The sequence below is a fragment of the Budorcas taxicolor genome, chromosome 21, assembly GCF_023091745.1.
Source record: "Budorcas taxicolor isolate Tak-1 chromosome 21, Takin1.1, whole genome shotgun sequence".
NCBI lineage: Eukaryota > Metazoa > Chordata > Mammalia > Artiodactyla > Bovidae > Budorcas > Budorcas taxicolor.
Genome location: NC_068930.1, coordinates 34089322 through 34106877, shown reverse-complemented (window position 1 = coordinate 34106877; position 17556 = coordinate 34089322). Strand labels below are relative to the sequence as shown.

Here is a 17556-nt window from a genome sequence, read left to right as displayed (position 1 = left end):
CTGGAATGGGTTGCCATTTCCTTCTCCAGAGCATCTTCCTGACCCAGGGATCGAACCCGGGTCTCTTGCATTGGCATTACCGTCTGAGCCACCAGGGAAGTCCTCAAAGGTCAGTAAAGTGGGCAAATATAATTGAGGGTACATGGAGGTAGGAAGGGAAATGATAAAAACAGGGTGAAATACAGCTGCTGATGAGTTCCAAAAATTAATAGAGAGAAAAACCTAAATATAGGTGTTAGTAGGACAGAGGTAACTATAACACTAAGGAGAATATATAACTTTCAAACTAGTTGAAAATTTTACTTAGCCAGAAAAGACAGAAAAGGAGAAAATCACATACAAAAAAAGCATGGCAAATAAAACACGCAACATAAAGAAGCACAGATAGGACAATAATAGAAATAAAATAAGTAGATTAAATTCACTGCTTAAAAGACAGACTCTTGGATTGAATAATAGAGTGATACTTGATGATAAATCACTTATAAGAATTATATTTGATATACAAGGATAAAGAAAGGTTGAAAAAATGTTATTCCAGGCAAATATGAACCAAGAGAAAGGCAGGGAAGAGGTTTAATATCAACTAAAACAGATTAAAAGATAATAACAATTATATGGGACATAGAGACACTCTATATATTGTTAAAAAGCACATTAGAGCAAAAGAGAGACAGATGTATAGAACAGTCTTTTGGACTCTGTGAGAGAGGGAGAGGGTGGGACGATTTGGGAGAATGGCATTGAAACATGTATACTATCATATAAGAAACAAATCGCCAGTCTAGGTTCGATGCAAAATACAGGATGCTTGGGGCTGGTGCACTGGGATGACCCGGAGGGATGGTATGGGGAGGGAGGTGGGAGAGGGGTTCAGGATGGGGAACACGTGTACACCCGTGGCGGATTCATGTTGATGTATGGCAAAACCAATACAATTTAAAAAAATAAATAAACAGGACTATTTACAGGAAAAAAAAAAGCACATTAGAGCCAGATGACCTCACAATTATGAATGCATACGCACCCACGAATACAGCCCAAAATGTAGTGGAAAGAGAAGAAAAGCTTAGAGAAGAAACATAATGAGCACTGAACTTTCTAACTCAAATTTGCCTTTTCTGGACAACAGAGTAAGTAAGCATAGGACAATAATCCAAGATAGAGTTTCCAATATAGCCTGAATAATCAGGTTGGGCTAACAGAAACAGACAACAATGACTCACAGCATGGGAAGGCTGACCTAAGGCCATAGGAGAATTGGAATCCACTGTGTAAATATTAAGAGGAGTATTAAATCATTTCAGATCTTATGACTGTATATGTAGAAAATCCAAGAGACTCTCTGAGAACAACTAGCATTAATAAGAGAATTTATGACATGACTGGATAAAAAATGAATTGCTTTTCTCTGTGCCTAAACTCTTAACAGAATGTGAATAAATGGAGTGGTATATGCAATATTCTTGAGTGGAAAAACAGTATTATAATATGCTAATTATCCCTGAAATAAAATAAAAACCCAATCCACTTCCAATCAGAATTCCAATTTTAAGATTAATATGGTAGAATAAATATCCAAAAATAGTGAAAAAGTTTTGAAAAAGAACGGTAATAAAGGAACTAGCCTTTGCAGAGTAACACTATACGAAGCTTTGAGAGTCAAGTACAGCAGGTTGGGTGGTCACACAGAGTCCAGAAAGAGAGCTAAATACATTTTTGCTAAGTTAATGTACAGCAAAGTTGGCATGTTAGTTCAGTGGGAAAGGGATGCTTTATTTAATAAATACGCTAGACTATCTCATTCTCAATCCAGAGAAGCAAAACTAGATTCTTAGCTATTATTTATAAAAATTTCAAACTGCTTAAAAGACCTTAGAACAAAATTTAAAAAACAAATACAAGAAAACATGTAACTTTGAATTTCAGGAGAATTTCTAAAGAAAGGGAGAGGTCACCAATTAGTCATGAATGTATAGTAATATAAGCATTTTGTAAGGCAGAATTTTCTGTGAATAGTGATAAAGCAAAGAATACTGTGGGATGTGTGTATATATATATGTATAACATATACATGCAAAATATATTTGTAGTTTAGTCTTCATTATAAAGAATGCTACAAATTAATAAGAAAAATGCAAATGAAATAATAGAAAAATGGGCAAAGTACGTGAATAAGTATATCACAGAAGAGGAAATCCAACTGGTTAACAAGCAAATGACAAGATGAAAGTATTTTTTACCCTTCGAAGTAGAAAAACAAAGCAGTAAAAGCATCATGAGAACACCCAGTCCTGGCAAGAACAAAGGGAAACACCCAGTTTCATACAAGGTGAACAGAAATGTGTTTGAGAACCAAGTCCTGAAGCTATAAAACAAAAAAACCCATGTGTTGGTACAGCAAATCCACCTTGGAAATGCCAACCTATAGAAATAAAAGCACTAGTATGTACCAATTGTGGTATAAAGTTTATTATAGCAGTGCCTGTCATGTCAAAAATCCACCACTAACAACAAAATCTAAGAAGAAACAAAATCACCATGAAGAGACATGGTTTAAAAAAATCGTATACTATGGTGTCAAATATGAAGAGAATATGATCGCGGTTTATTGCCCAAGGAAACCAGCACTCTGCCAAGTGCAGCGTGTGCATCTGACTCGGGTGTGTTTGCATTCTGAACAAGCAAAGTAAGAAGGAACAGGAGACAGAATAGGATGGGGCCACTGGTTAGCCTCTGGGAGGTTTGGGAGATGTGGAGAGAAAACTCTCACGTTTCTTTTATATATCTTTGTCACAATGAAATTTTCCCAATTCGGAAAAAAAAGTTCATCCCATGAAACACGTGGATGAATATCAGTGTCAAACAGGTTTGGAGGCTATGCCGCTTGGGAAATAGTTTTGCAAGGGTAAGAGACGTCGGGTCTGGGAAAACCAGGACTCCAGGAGGAACGTGGGGTCCAAGAGAAGTGGACTCACTCTCCTCGTCCCTGAGGCAGGAGTGGAAGCTGTAAATGACAGGGTGAGGTGTGGTGCCTGAAGAGCCTCATCCGCCTGCAGCTGGGAAAGGCGATGACCTCACCCTTCTGTGCACCCCTGTCCCAGCCCCCTTGCAAACCATGCTGGACCAGGAAGCTGGCGCCTGGCGGGCCCCGCAGCAGGTACCTTGGGCGATGTCGTCCTGCCTGGGCAGGCAGGGCCGCTCGGCTGTGTGCCCGGGAGGGGGTGGCTCTCGCTCAGGCTGTTTGGGGCACCTGCCCTCGTTGAACACAGGTGGCAGGTTGGCTGTGTGCACCTGTCGGAGCTGCTCATAGTCACTCAGAGCGGCTGTGAGGTCCCAGTTTTTGCCTGGAGATGAGAAATGACAAGAGATTACAATACTGATGCATGAATAATGGTCACATGTTAGGAAAGAACCGTGCAAAGAAGGGTCTCTGTTAGCACCTGTTCACTCAGACTCCCCACCCAGTAGTTCCTGTTTTTTTTTTTAAGTTCTTTTCCTTTTTTGGTTTTTCATTCAATGGTTTTTAGTATAGTCACAGAGTTGTGCAAGTATCCACACTATACAGTCCCAGAACATTTTCATTACTTTAAAAAAAAAAAAATCCCTGAAGTGTAGTCGATTTACAATGTTTCAGGTGTTCAGCAAAGAGGTTTTGACACCTACACATATATAGGTCTACTTTTTTTCAGACTCCTTTCCATTGTAGGGTATTGCTAGCTATTGAATATAGTTGCCTGTGCTATACAGTAGGCCCTTGTAGTTTTGTTCCCATTTTTCAAAGGAGTGAAATGGTCTGATGTGAACTCTCTAAAAACAGAATTTCTCACCCGTGCCTGAGGTCCCTCTGAGGTACATGACGTACCTACTATCCTGGCCTTAGATTCATAGACCCTGCAGAACCTTCCATGCCTCTGAAAACTTAGTTTCACAGCTTATTTTGCGAGGGAAGCAAAGCTCAGAGAAAGAAGTAAACCAAAAGAATTTCCACGTTTTCTTTGGGCTCTTGCTCAGTATTTTAGTGCTTCCTTGAAGCTTAGTTTGGAGAGGGCAGAGGCTCGGGGTGGGGGTTGCTCGCTGAGTGGGAGCTTTGGTGGGAGGCCACCTCAGACCTCAGGTGATGAACTGGGTGAGACACCAGGCAAGACAGCTGTGCCCGCCCTGGGCACACTTGGTGGGGATGGATGCTGGGGGTTCACAGCACGAGGGGAAGCTGATGGGGTCTGGACTCAGAGTGGGAGTTCTGATCCCTGACTCTGAGGCTTGGTGGCCTTCCAACGGAAGGAAGGAGGCAGCGCACACTGCATCTGACTCCACTGGGCAACCATGCACTTTCTAAAGGCAAAGAGTTAAAAGCTTAGCTCTAGTTTTAAAAAGCAAATAAAGTCTTACCCTCTCCCAACTAACTTCAAAATGCAGGTATTTACTATATTGACTAATTATGTGGTACAGACAACAGAACAAGGCTTTGAATGTCTAAAATAATACCTGAACATCTTCCTCTGGTCTTTTAAATTTTTTTTCTGCCACAGACTTGATACTATCAATCAGAAAATGTTTATATTCTATCATACAATCATTTACAATTTAATCATACTTTTTTCTTTCACAGTCAGGTAACAAAGACACAACAGAAACATCTTTGCATATCAGTGGGGAAGAAAAGCAAACGAAATCATTCAGGTTATTCAACTGAACCTCAGCAAAGTCTGGTGGTGTTTTTGTAAGTGGTGACAGGTGGGGTCCTTTGTGGAAGGCAGCCCCATTACTGTTTGGTAGTTGTGTCATGGAAACCAGCTGAAGCAGAAATAAAAGCACTCTCTTTCACTCTTACATACAACTAACAATCACAGTGTACACACACTGCCTGCGTGATGGCAAACGTACTTTCAAGTCTAAGTGCCTGTGTCTATCAAATGGGCATCCATGCTCCAGCGTGTGGTCTACCGAGGGCAAGACAGGCTCTGCCTTTAGGGATATTCCTTAGCAGGGGCGATGACCTGGGTGGGCACCTCACTCTAAAGCAGGGTCAAGGGTAGCAAATGTCCCAGGAGGGCTGAAACTGTCGGTGAGAAAGGGCAGGGAGAGGGGAGGTGGAGGAGAGGCGCTGAGGATGCAACCTTATCATGGAATGCAGACACGTTAATATGGGTGCACGTATTAGCAATGACACCAGCCCCACAAATACTGGCTGTGAGGCAAACAGCCCACGAGGAGCACTGAGTTAGCCGGGAATTTCATCGTCCCGCAGCGCCACGCGGAGCAGGCATTGTCCTGGCTCCTCACAAACAGAAAGTGAGGCTTAGAAGGTTGCTGCACCACAGTGCTTGCATGTGAGCCCTCCAATCTCATCTTTCCACTGACTGCATCTTTCTGCAGGGCTGTCCTGTACACAAGACCTGGTCATAGCAGAGCCCTGCCCCACCCCAGCTCCTGCTCCCAGGAGCCAGCCAACTGTGCTTCTCCCACTCTCTGGAAAGAGTGTGGCCTGCTTTTACTAACCATTCCTGACAGGAGATCCTTCCAGAGCCCCTGATCTATGTTCCCATCACTGGTGAGCAGGCTGGAGTGTGAAGGCAGCACCCCAGTGATCATGCATAGCCTCTGTGGACCAGCGCTCCAGGGTGAGGGTATGTTCCTTCTGCATGCCTAGAGGATCAGCTGGGGTTATGCTGGGACGCACGTGTCCAGCCATCAGCAAAGGCCAGTCTGCTCTGATCTCCCACCCAGAGACCTCTCCCTGGCTGACTTTCCCCACTTGCTCTTGCCTCCACTGTATTCTCCCATCACTGCCCTGGACTCCAGCTCAGTTTGCTGAACATCTGCCCATATCCTTAACCAGCGAGCATCCTGGTTCTAACCTGGGCCACACCTCTTAGCAAATGGAGATCCAGTAAGTATGAGGTGAGAGCAGAGACGGAGGAAGCAGCACTGTCCACAAATCGCAGCTCCCAAATGAGCCCCAAGCGTGTGACTTTAAGATTTTAAAGAATTCAGAATTCCTGAGGGATCCAGGACCCCAGTGTCTATGCATGTGGAAAGGGTCCATGAGGCCACCGAAGGGGAAGCAAGCACGATGGACAGCAGACAGAGTCGTCAGAAGTTAAGGGGGTCTGAGATCTGCTCCCAGCTCTGCACAGTTCCAAAGACCACCGCTCAGGACAACCAGGAACGCAAGCGGCAACTTACAGACACGTGGGCAGAGATGGATGCCCCAGGGAGGAGCTTGCCACTGGCGGGTCATACAGACTGTATCTAAAGACAATTCCAGAAAAATAAATGACCCAATCAAAAAATGGGCCAAAGAACTAAATAGACATTTCTCCAAAGAAGACATATGGATGGCTAACAAACACATGAAAAGATGCTCAACATCACTCATTATCAGAGAAATGCAAATCAAAACCACAATGAGGTACCACTTCACACCAGTTAGAATGGCTGCGATCCCAAAGTCTACAAGCAATAAATTCTGGAGAGGGTGTGGAGAAAAGGGAACCCTCTTACACTGTTAGTGGGAATGCAAACTAGTACAGCCACTATGGAGAACAGTGTGGAGATTCCTTAAAAACTGGAAATAGAACTGCCCTATGACCCAGCAATCCCACTGCTGGGCATACACAGTGAGGAAACCAAAATTGAAAGAGACACGTGTACCCCAATGTTCATTGCAGCACTGTTTATAACAGCTAGGACATAGAAGGAACCTAGATGTCCATCAGCAGATGAATGGATAAGAAAGCTGTGGTACATATACACAATGGAGTATTACTCAGCCATTAAAAAGAATACATTTGAATCAGTTCTAATGAGATGGATGAAACTGGAGCCGATTATAGACAGTGAAGTAAGCCAGAAAGAAAAACACCAATACAGTATACTAACACATATATATGGAATTTAGAAAGATGGTAACGATCACCCTATATGTGAGACAGCAAAAGAGACACAGATGTATCCAACAGACTTTTGGACTTTGTGGGAGAGGGTGGGATGATTTGGGAGAATGGCATTAAAACATGTATAATATCATGTAAGAAACGAATCGCCAGTCTAGGTTTGATGCAGGATACAGGATGCTTGGGGCTGGTGCACGGGGATGACCCAGAGAGATGGTATGGGGAGGGAGGTGGGAGAGGGGTTCAGGAGTGGGAACTCATGTACACCTGTGGCGGATTCATGTTGATGTATGGCAAAACCAATACAGATTGTAAAGTAAAATAAAGTAAAATTAAAAAAAAAATACAGCGGAGAGGGACAGGCTCCTGGCGGCCTAGGAGTAGGGTTTGGTGCTCAGGGAGCATGAGTTTCAAGATCCCCTTTCATCTTGTCCACTCTTAAGTCTGGGAGAGTCCCAATGGATGTCACACGGAGGGAAGATGAGGTGAAAGGGCACAGAGGCCCACCATGGTGGCACCACCACAGTGATGGAGTGGGCTGAGGCCGGGCGGAATGTACAGCTGGGTGACTGGGGCAGCCACAGGCTACGAGCCCTGAAGCCAGCTCACTTATTAGAGGAGGGTTCAGCAGAGCAGTAAGGAGCCCGGGCTTTGGGTCCGGCCCCACTCCCTGGCTACTTCTGTGCAGCGAATACAGCATACCACCACGGGAAACCTCAGGTTACGTTTCTGTGCAACCGGGATAATAAAATGCACTGAATGAAAGTTCCAAGGAGGGGTAAGTGCGAGGAGACTACATTTGTACAGTTCTGAGCACATGGATAGCTCTTAGTGTTAAGACTATTCATAACAAGTTTTCATTTATTATGAATAGTCTAACCTCTGTCACTTATGGTTGAAATCCAGCTTGCAAGTGACGGAACTGAGATTTAAATCCAGGTCTGTCTTGATCAAAGCCTAAGCTTCTGGGGGCTACAGTTCCCTTGAACCTGACCTTGTTGCGGGTGTCAGGCCACCTGGCCGCTGACCACCCTTGAAATCTCCCTCTCCTGTGCCTTCTCCTGTGCCATCATGACTCAGTAACAGGACTTTCCCTCCTTCCGGATCCCTCCACCCCCACCTTGCCAGTGTTTTCACCTGCTGGGCCTTTACTCTGCTCCCCATAGACTCACCTGTACTACATGAAATTCTTATTCATGTGTCACTCAGGCCATCCCCTGAACACTAGCAGGCCACCAGGCCACTAGGCAGACACCAGAAGGCCTCTGTCCAACATGACATCCTAACAGCCCCTTTGTCCTATGACTCGGATCACTCTGTCCCCATTGCTGGCTCCTTCGCCTTTCCCTGCCCTTAAAGCACACTGATTCCCCCCACCCCCTATTTTCCTTCTTGTTCTTTTTTTTCTCTTAATTTATATCCCATTTTGAAGATTAAGTCTACCTCTATGGGAATAACCATAGGTCCAGTTACAGTCTGTATCCTAAGTTTCCAGGCCAAACATTCAACAACGGCTGATGCTAGTCAACTATCTAATCAATATTCCCCTCTGATTCTTTATGTGCAGAATCCTGATTTGATTTGCAAGAGCAATTTGCACAGCTAGAAATACTCATTTTTCTCCTGTAGCCGACCAGAGTTTCCAATGATGTTCCAGCTGTATTGCTCCAAGGACAGTATTTCTGGTAGGACAGTATCACTGTCTGCAATTTCTCAGCCTGAAGCCTCGAGAGGTGGAGGCAGTTGCCTGATAAATGTTTCCTTCTGGGCGTGGCCTTGGATTGCGTTTGTCACATGCAGGTGACTGGGGTACCAGCAGGTACAGGTTTTACCTTCCAGCATAGTCTACTGGTGATGTGCTTGTGTTTTACACTTTTAATTCATTTTAATTTTGTCTTAACAGGAACATCAAGTAGGGTTTGATCTCAAGTTAAACACTGTATTTTGTTTTGTCTCTTGAAGGGGTATGTATGCTTTAATTTAGCACTAAAGTATCACATCCATTAAGGAAAACAATGAAGCAGAAATGTATGAGCCCACGGGAGGCTGTGAAACAGGAACTGACTACTGAACTCAGGGGAAAAAAAGAGTTAAAATAATCTCAGAGATGAAGTTCCATGATAAGAAAGCAAGAGAGAAAACAGGTACAGATGCCACAGTAAAAAACATAAAAGTGAAAATTAGTAAAGTGAACAAAGTGAGACAGAAATAAAGAAACAAAAGGTTACAGGGGAAATGGTAAACAGAGACTACAGGTGAAAGAAATGCCACATATACATCATTGGAGCTCAAAATAAGAAAACTATGATTAAAAGGGAAAGCATTTTTCTTATCATATGGAAGTAATTTATTATTCCCTTATCATCAGGCAAACTCAACAGAATGGTATGCTAAAATGTGATGGTAATAAAACCTCATGAAACTTTAAGATAAGGAAAGCATTTGTCATGTGAAATCACACTGCATTGAACAGGCGCTGTGGTCCAAATCTGGGTGCTTGTGATTCCCTTTTTGGCTGATTCTCAAAAAAAGAAATTAAAAAAAAATACATAGTACCATGCCCATATATTATGCTTTATCTCATTATTTCAGAAAAACTGTGTGTGTGTGCGCATGCTCAGCCATGTCCAATTCTTTGTGACCCCATGGAGTGTAGCCCACCAGGCCCCTCTGTCCATGGGATTCTCCAGGCAAGAACACTGGAGTGGGTTGCCATTTCTTCCTCAAGGGGAATCTTCCTGACCCAGAGATCAAACCCCTGTCTCCTGTGTTTCCTGCATTGGCAGGCATATTCTTAACTACTGTGGAAACTGAATTCACACAAATGTAAATATTAAACAATTAAAAATGCACAAGCCCCACAATATCCTTTCATTAATTAAGAAAAAACAAAAATGGGATAGCCATCATCTAGTGATCCTGGGTATCCAATCAGGGAAAAGGGGAGGAAAATCAGGAGCAGAGGAGATGTCAAGTTTCAGGAGAGAAATCTAAGCAATCACAGATTTAGCCTTTCAAAACAGAGAATTTCTAACATAAAAACTTGATCTTACACATTGAAAGGCCACAAGAAGATTGCCCTAGAATAATAAAGAAATATAAGGACAGTGTTCATGATATAGCCTTATAATATTATTATGTTTTAAAGATAAAGAGAATTATTTGAATATTTCAGCAAAAAGGAAAAACAATCAGGCTGGTAACATAGTTCTTGGCAGCCAAATTCAATGCCTGAAGATACTGAAAGAAATAAAGAAGTATGAGCTAAGAAATGTTTATACCCATCTAGGCTGTTCTTTCATGGATAAAGGCTACAGACAAACCATTTAAAACAGGTATGAGTTCAGGAAATAATAGTCACATGGATTGTTCTTGAGAAAATTATGAGAAGCTGAGTACCAGCCAGTCAAGAATGAATGGAGGTTTGGCAAAAGGAAATTGAGGGAGCAGTTGCTGCTGCTGCTGCTAAGTCGCTTCATTTGTGCCCGACTCTGTGCAATCCCGTAGACGGCAGCCCACCAGGCTCTGCAGTCCCTGGGATTCTCCAGGCAAGAACACTGGAGTGGGTTGCCATGTCCTTCTCCAACGCATGTGCAGCCGAGTAAAAGCAAAGGTACAAATGACAGAGGAGAATATTCCGCCAAAACAAAAATGGTAGAAAGCAGAGGTCACCACAGTTGCTTCAGCTGTACTACATGGGAGTACAAGACAGCAGTCAAAGTTGGCAGGTCAAATATGCACATCTGAACGTATATAATTTGTTGTTGTTCAGTTGCTAAGTTGTGGCCAACTCTTTGGGACCCCATGAACTGCAGCACGCCAGGTTTCTCTGTCCTTCACTATCTCCTGAAGTTTGCTCAAATTCATGTCCATTGAGTTGGTGATGCCATCCAACTGTCTCATCCCCTGTCGCCCCCTTCTCCTCTTGCCCTCAATCTTTCCCAGCATCAGGCTCTTTTCCAATGAGTCCACTCTTAGCATCAGGTGGCCAAAGTATTGGAGCTTCAGCTTCAGCACCAGTCCTTCCAATGAATATTCAGAGTTGATTTCCTTTAGGATTCATTGGTTTGATCTCCTTTCTGTCCACTGGACTCTCAAGAGTCTTCTCCAACACCACAGTTCAAAAGCACCAATTCTTCAGTGCTCAGCTTTCTTTATGGGCCAACTCTCACATCTATACGTGACCACTGGAAAAACCATAGCTTTCAGTAGACAGTCCTTTGTCAGCAAAGCGATGTCTCTGCTTTTAAATATGCTGTAGAGGTTTGTTACAGCTTTTCTTCCAAGAGGCAAACATCTTTTAATTTTCTGGCTGGAGTCACTGTCTGCAGTGATTTTGGAGCCCAAGAAAATAAAGTCTGTCACTGTTTCCACTGTTTCCCCATCTATTTGCCATGAAATGATGGGACTAGATGCCATGATCTTCATTTTTTGAATGCTGAATTGTAAGCCAGCTTTACACTCTCCTCTTTCACCTTCATCAGGAGGTTCTTTAGTTTTTCTTCATTTTCTGCCATTAATGTGGTATCATCTGCATTTCTGAGGTAACTGACATTTCTCCTGGCAGTCTTGATTCTAGCCTGTGCTTCATTCAGCTGTGCATTTTACACGATGTACTCTGCATATAAGTTAAATAAGCAGGGTCACAATGTACAACCCTGATATACTTTCCCAATTTTGAACCAGTCCACTGTTCCATGTCCAGTTCTAACCATTGCTTCTTGACCTGCAAACAGGTTTCTTGGGAGTCGGGTAAGGTGGCCTGGTATTCCCATCTCTTTCAGAATTTTCCACAATTTGTTGTGATCCACATAGTCAGAGGCTTTAGTGCAGTCAAACAAGCAGATTTTTTTTAAATTCCCTTGCTTTTTCTATGATCCAGCAGATGTTGGCAATTTGATCTCTGGTTCCTCTCCCTTTTCTAAATCCAGCTTGTACATCTGGAAATTCTCAGTTCATGTATTGCTGAAGCCTAGCTTGAGGGATTTTGAGCAATACCTTGCTAGCATGTGAAATGAGTGCAACTGAACATTCTCTGGCATTACCCTTCTTTGGGACTGGAATGAAAACCAACCTTTCCCAGTGCTGTGGCCACTGCTGAGTTTTCCAAATTTGCTGGCATATTGAGTGCAGCACTTTCACAGCATCATCTTTCAGGATTTGAAATAGCTCAACTGGAATTCCATCACTTCCACTAGCTTTGTTTGTAGTGATGCTTCCTAAGGCCCATGTGACTTCACATTCTGGATGTCTGGCTCTAGGTGAGTAACCATACCATCGTGGTTATCCAGTTTATTAAGACCTTTTCTGTATAGTTCTTCTGTGTATTCTTGCCACTTCTTCTTAATTTCCTCTGCTCATGTTAGGTCCTTTATTGTATCCTTCTTTGCATGAAATGTTACCTTGGTATCTCTAATTTTCTTGAAGAGATCTCTAGTCTTTTTTATTCTGTTGTTTTCTCTATTTCTTTGCAGTGTTCACCTAAAAAGATGTTTTTATCTCTCCTTGCTGTTTCTGGATCTCTGCATTCAGTTGAATATATCTTTCCTTTTCTCCTTTGCCTTTCACTTCTCTTCTTTTCTCAGCTATTTGTAAGGCCTCTTCAGATAATCACTTTGTCTTCTTGCATTTCTTTTTCTTGGGGATGGTCCTAGTCACCACTTCCTGTATAAGAGTACGAACCACCATCCATAGTTCTTCAGGCACTCTGCCTACCAGATCTAATCTTTTGAATGTATTCATCACCTCCACTGTATAATCATAGGGATTTAATTTAGGTCATACCTGAACGGACTAGTGGTTTTCCCTACTGTCTTCAGTTTGAGCCTGAATTTTGCAATAAGGAGTTTATGATCTGAGCCACAGCCAGCTTCAGGTCTTGTTTTTTGCTGATGGTATAGAGCTTCTCCATCTTCAGATGCAAAGAATATAATCAATCTGATTTTGGTATTGACAACCTGCTGCTGTCCATGTGTAGAGTCATCTCTTGTGTTGTTGGAGGAGGGTGTTTGCTGCGACCAGTGTGTTCTCTTGGCAAAACTCTGTTAGGCTTTGCCTTGTTTCATTTTGTACTCCAAGGTCAAACTTGCCTGTTACTCCAGGTATCTCTTGATTTCCTACTTTTGCATTCCAGTCTGCTAAAATAAAAAGGACATCTTTTTTTTGGTGTTAGTTCTAGGAGGTCTTATAGGTCTGCAGAGAATCGTTCAACTTCAGCTTCTTCAGCATTAATGGTTGGGGCATGACTTGGATTACTGTGATGTTGAATGGTTTGCCTTGGAAGTGAATGGAGATCATTCTGTCGTTTTTGAGACTGTAGCGAAGTACTGCATTTCAGACTCTTTTGTTGACCTTGAGAGCTACTCCATTTCTTCTAAGGGATTCTTGCCTACAGTAGTAGACACAATGGTCATCTGAATTAAATTCACCCATTTCCATCCATTTTAGTTCACTATATCCTAGAATGTTGGTGTTCATTCTTGCCATCTCCTGTTTAACCACATCCAATTTACCTTGATTCATGGACTTAACATTCCAGGTTCCTAGGCAACCCTGTTCTTTACAGCATCGGACTTTACTTTCACCACCAGACACACCCACAACTGGGTGCTGCTTCCACTTTGGCTCAGCCTCTTCACTCTTTCTGGAGCTACTTCCCTGCCTTTCCACAGTAGTATACTGGACACCTACCACCCCGGGGAGTTCCTCTTTCAGTGTCACATCTTGTTCCTTTCATGCTGTTCGTGGGGTTCTCAAGGCAAATCATGAAGTGGTTTGCATTCTTCTCCAGTGGGCCATGTTTTTCAGGCTCCAACTAGAAGGGACATGCCCTTGAGCTGCTCCACGGAGCTGGGTGACACAGCCAGTGCCCTGGTTGTCCCACCGCTGGTCCTTGTTTAGTGTGTAAACCTTCACTGGCTGCTGGACGTTGGTCAAAGTGCTGCCCGGGGGTTGAGGCAGAGGTCCCACTGGAGTGGCTGGGAAGGGGGTCTGGGGAAGACTGGAACTGATGTTGGAGGACACCCAGTGGCAGAGGGCTCCCCGGCCTCACTGCTGCCACTGGCTACCCTGGGGCTGATCTGTCGCAGAGTGGAGGGCAAACATATGTAACAGGACTAAGGAAAACACTAGAAACATGTGAATGATATACTACTAACTAAACTGGATGGTAGAAGGGAGAGTGGGAAGAGGAAGAAGATATAAACTAGTTTTACTGAGGCAGATCACTGACACCAACTATAAGAAAAAGGGAAAGGATAATACATCAAGGTAGAAATTTTAAAATAATCACCAGATAAAAATATAACTTCTAAATATCAGAAAGATATTTTAAATTACAAAACTAACCAGTTCCATTGATCTATATGTCTGTTCTTGTGCCAGTCCCATGCTATTTTGATGATTGCAGCTTTGTAATATGGTCTGAAGTCAGGGAGCATGATATCTCCAACTATGTTCTTTTTTCTTAAGACTGTTTTGGATATTTGGGGTCTTCTGTGTTTCCATACAAATTAATTTTTTTTTTTTTTTAGTTCTGCCAAAAGTGCCATTTTAATTTGACAGGAAATTGCACTGCATCTGTAGGCTGCCTTGGGTTATATGGTCATTTAAACAATATTGATTCTTCCTCTCTAAGAACAAGGTATGTATTTCCATCTGTTTGTGTCAGCTTTTATTTTTTTCATCAAGGACTTATATTTTTCATAATACAGGTCTCCTCCTTATGTCTCCTTCAGTTCAGTTCAGTCGCTCAGTCGTGTCTGACTCTTTGTGACCCCATGAATTGCAGTACGCCAGGCCTCCCTGTCCATCACCAACTCCCAGAGTTCACTCAGACTCACGTCCATTGAGTCCGTGATGCCATCCAGCCATCTCATCCTCGGTTGTCCCCTTCTCCTCCTGCCCCCAATCCCTCCCAGCATCAGAGTCTCTTCCAGTGAGTCAACTCTTCACATGAGGTGGCCAAAGTACTGGAGTTTCAGCTTGAGCACCATTCCTATGTCTCCTTAGGTAGGTTCATTCCTAGGCATTTTATTCTTTTTGATGCTATGGTAATTTCTTAAATTATTATTATTATTATTTTTTTACTTTTTGTTTCTCTTCCAGTTTTGTTGAGATGTAAGTGACATACAGTGCTACATACTTGCCTGGAAAATCCCAGGGATGGAGGAGCCGCTGCAGTCTATGGGGGTCGCTAAGAGCTGGACACGACCGAGCGACTTCCCTTTCACTTTTCACTTTCACGCACTGGAAAAGGAAAAGGCAACCCACTCCAGTGTTCTTGCCTGGAGAATCTCAGGGACGGGGGAGCCTGGTGGGCTGTCGTCTATGGCTCGCACAAAGTCGGACACGACTGAAGTGATTTAGCAGCAGCAGCAGTAATACATAAGTTGAAGGTGTTCAGCATAATGATTTACATACATTGTGAAATGCCCATCACAGTAAGTTTAGCAAAAATTTATTATGTCATATAAATATAACATTAAAGAAATAGAAAAAATATTCTTCCTTTTAATGAGGACTCTTAGGATTTATTCTCTTAACAACTTTCATATATAACATATAGCAGTATTAATCATATTTATCATGTGGTATTAATTTCCCTTTTTGATCTTTTGTTGTTAGTGTATAGATATGCAACAAATTTCTGTGTATTAATTTTGTGCCCAGCGACTTTAATGAAATCATCGATGAGCTCTAGTAGCTTTCTGGTAGCATCTTTTTCTATGTACAGCATCATCATCTGCAAACAGCTTAACTTCTTTTCCAGTTTGGACTCCTTTTATTTCTTTTCCTTTTCTGATTGCTGTGGCTAGGAATTCCAAAGCCCAGAAATATACCCACGCTCATATGGTCAATTTATCTACAACAAAGGAGGCAAGAATATACAAGGAAGAAAAGACAGTTTCTTCAATAAGCAATGCTTGAAAAACTGGACAGCTACATGTAAAATAATGAAATTAGAACATTCTCTAACAGCATCAACAAAGTAAACTCAAAATAGATTAAAGATCTAACTATAAGACCAGATTCTATAAAACTCCTAGAGGTAAATATAGGCAGAACACTCTTTGACATAAATCACTGTAATATTTTCTTTGATCCATTCCCTAGAGTAATGGAAATAAAAACAAAAATTAACAAGGGGGACCTAATTAAACTTAAAAGCCTTTGCACAGCAAAGGAAACCATAAACAAGACAGAATGGGAGAAAATATTTACAAATGAAAAAACTGACAAAGGATTAATATCAAAATATACAAGCAGGTTATGCAGCTCAATATTAAAAAAACAAGCAATCCAATAAAAAAAATGGGTGGAAGATCTACATAGATATTTCTCCAAAGAAGATATATGGACGGCCAACCAACACACGGAAAAATACTCAACATCACTAATTATTAGATAAATGCAAATCAAATCAAAACTACAATGAGGTATCAATTTATACTGATCAGAATGGCCATCATCAAAAAATCTACAAACAATAAATGATGGAGAGGGTGTGAAGAAAAGAGAACCCTCCTACACTGTTGGTGGGAATATAAATTGGTACAGCCACTGTGGATAACAGTATGGAGGTTCCTTAAAAAAACTAAAAATAGACTTACCATATGTTCCTGCAATCCCACGCTGGGCATATCTGAAGAAAACTCTAATTTGAAAAGCTCCTTGCACCCCGATGTTTATAGCCCCACTCTTTTCAATAACCAAGACAGAGAAGCAACCTAAATGTCCACTGACATGGGTAGAGAAGATGTGGTGTGTGTGTGTGTGTGTATGAATATTTTGTTGTTTAGTTGCTCAGTCATATCTGACTCTTGGCAGCTTCACTGACTGTAGCCTGCCAGGCTCCTCTGTCTGTAAGATTTCCCAGGCAAGAATACTGGAGTGGGGTGCCATTTCCTTCTCCAGAGGATCGTCTCAACCCAGGGGTTGAACCTGAGTCTCCTGCAGTGGCAGGCGATTCTTTACCACTGAGCCACCGGGGAAGCCCCACAATGGAATCTTACTCAGCCATAAAAAGAATGAAATAATGCCTTTTGCAGCAACATGGATGGAGCTAGAGATCCTCAGACTCAGTCACAGAAAGACAAATACCACATTATAAGACTTATACCTGGACTCTAAAAAAAAAAGATACAAATGAACTTATTTACAAAACAGAAACAGACTCACAGACACAGAAAACAAACTTATGGTTACCAAAGGAGACAATGGGATGGGGGGAAAGGTAAGCTGCAAGTTTGGAATTAATATATACACATTCCTATATATTACGACCAACCTAGACAGCATATTTAAAAGCAGAGACATTACTTTGCCGACTAAGGCCCGTCTAGTCAAGGCTATGTATGGTTTTTCTAGTGGTCATGTATGGATGTGAGAGGTGGACTGTGAAGAAAGTTGAGTGCCGAAGAATTGATGCTTTTGAACTGTGGTGTTGGAGAACACTCTTGAGAGTCCTTTGGACTGCAAGGAGATCCAACTGGTCCATTCTAAAGGAGATCAGCCCTCAGATTTCTTTGGAGGGAATGATGCTGAAGCTGAAACTCCAGTACTTTGGCCACCTCATGCAAAGAGTTGACTCATTGGAAAAGACTCTGATGCTGGGAGGGATTGGGGGCAGGAGGAGAAGGGGACGACAGAGGATGAG

At 42.4% G+C, this 17556-nt stretch overlaps 1 protein-coding gene across 1 annotated transcript in view; it reads right to left on the bottom strand.

Annotated features, from left to right (window-relative positions):
- The window catches only part of OTUD7A (OTU deubiquitinase 7A), a 162195-nt gene that overhangs the window by 75796 nt on the left and 68843 nt on the right, over positions 1-17556 (bottom strand). Inside the window, exon 3 of the mRNA XM_052659938.1 lies at positions 3165-3347. Coding sequence (XP_052515898.1) covers positions 3165-3347 — 183 coding nt within the window. The remainder of the gene's footprint in view (positions 1-3164; positions 3348-17556) is intronic.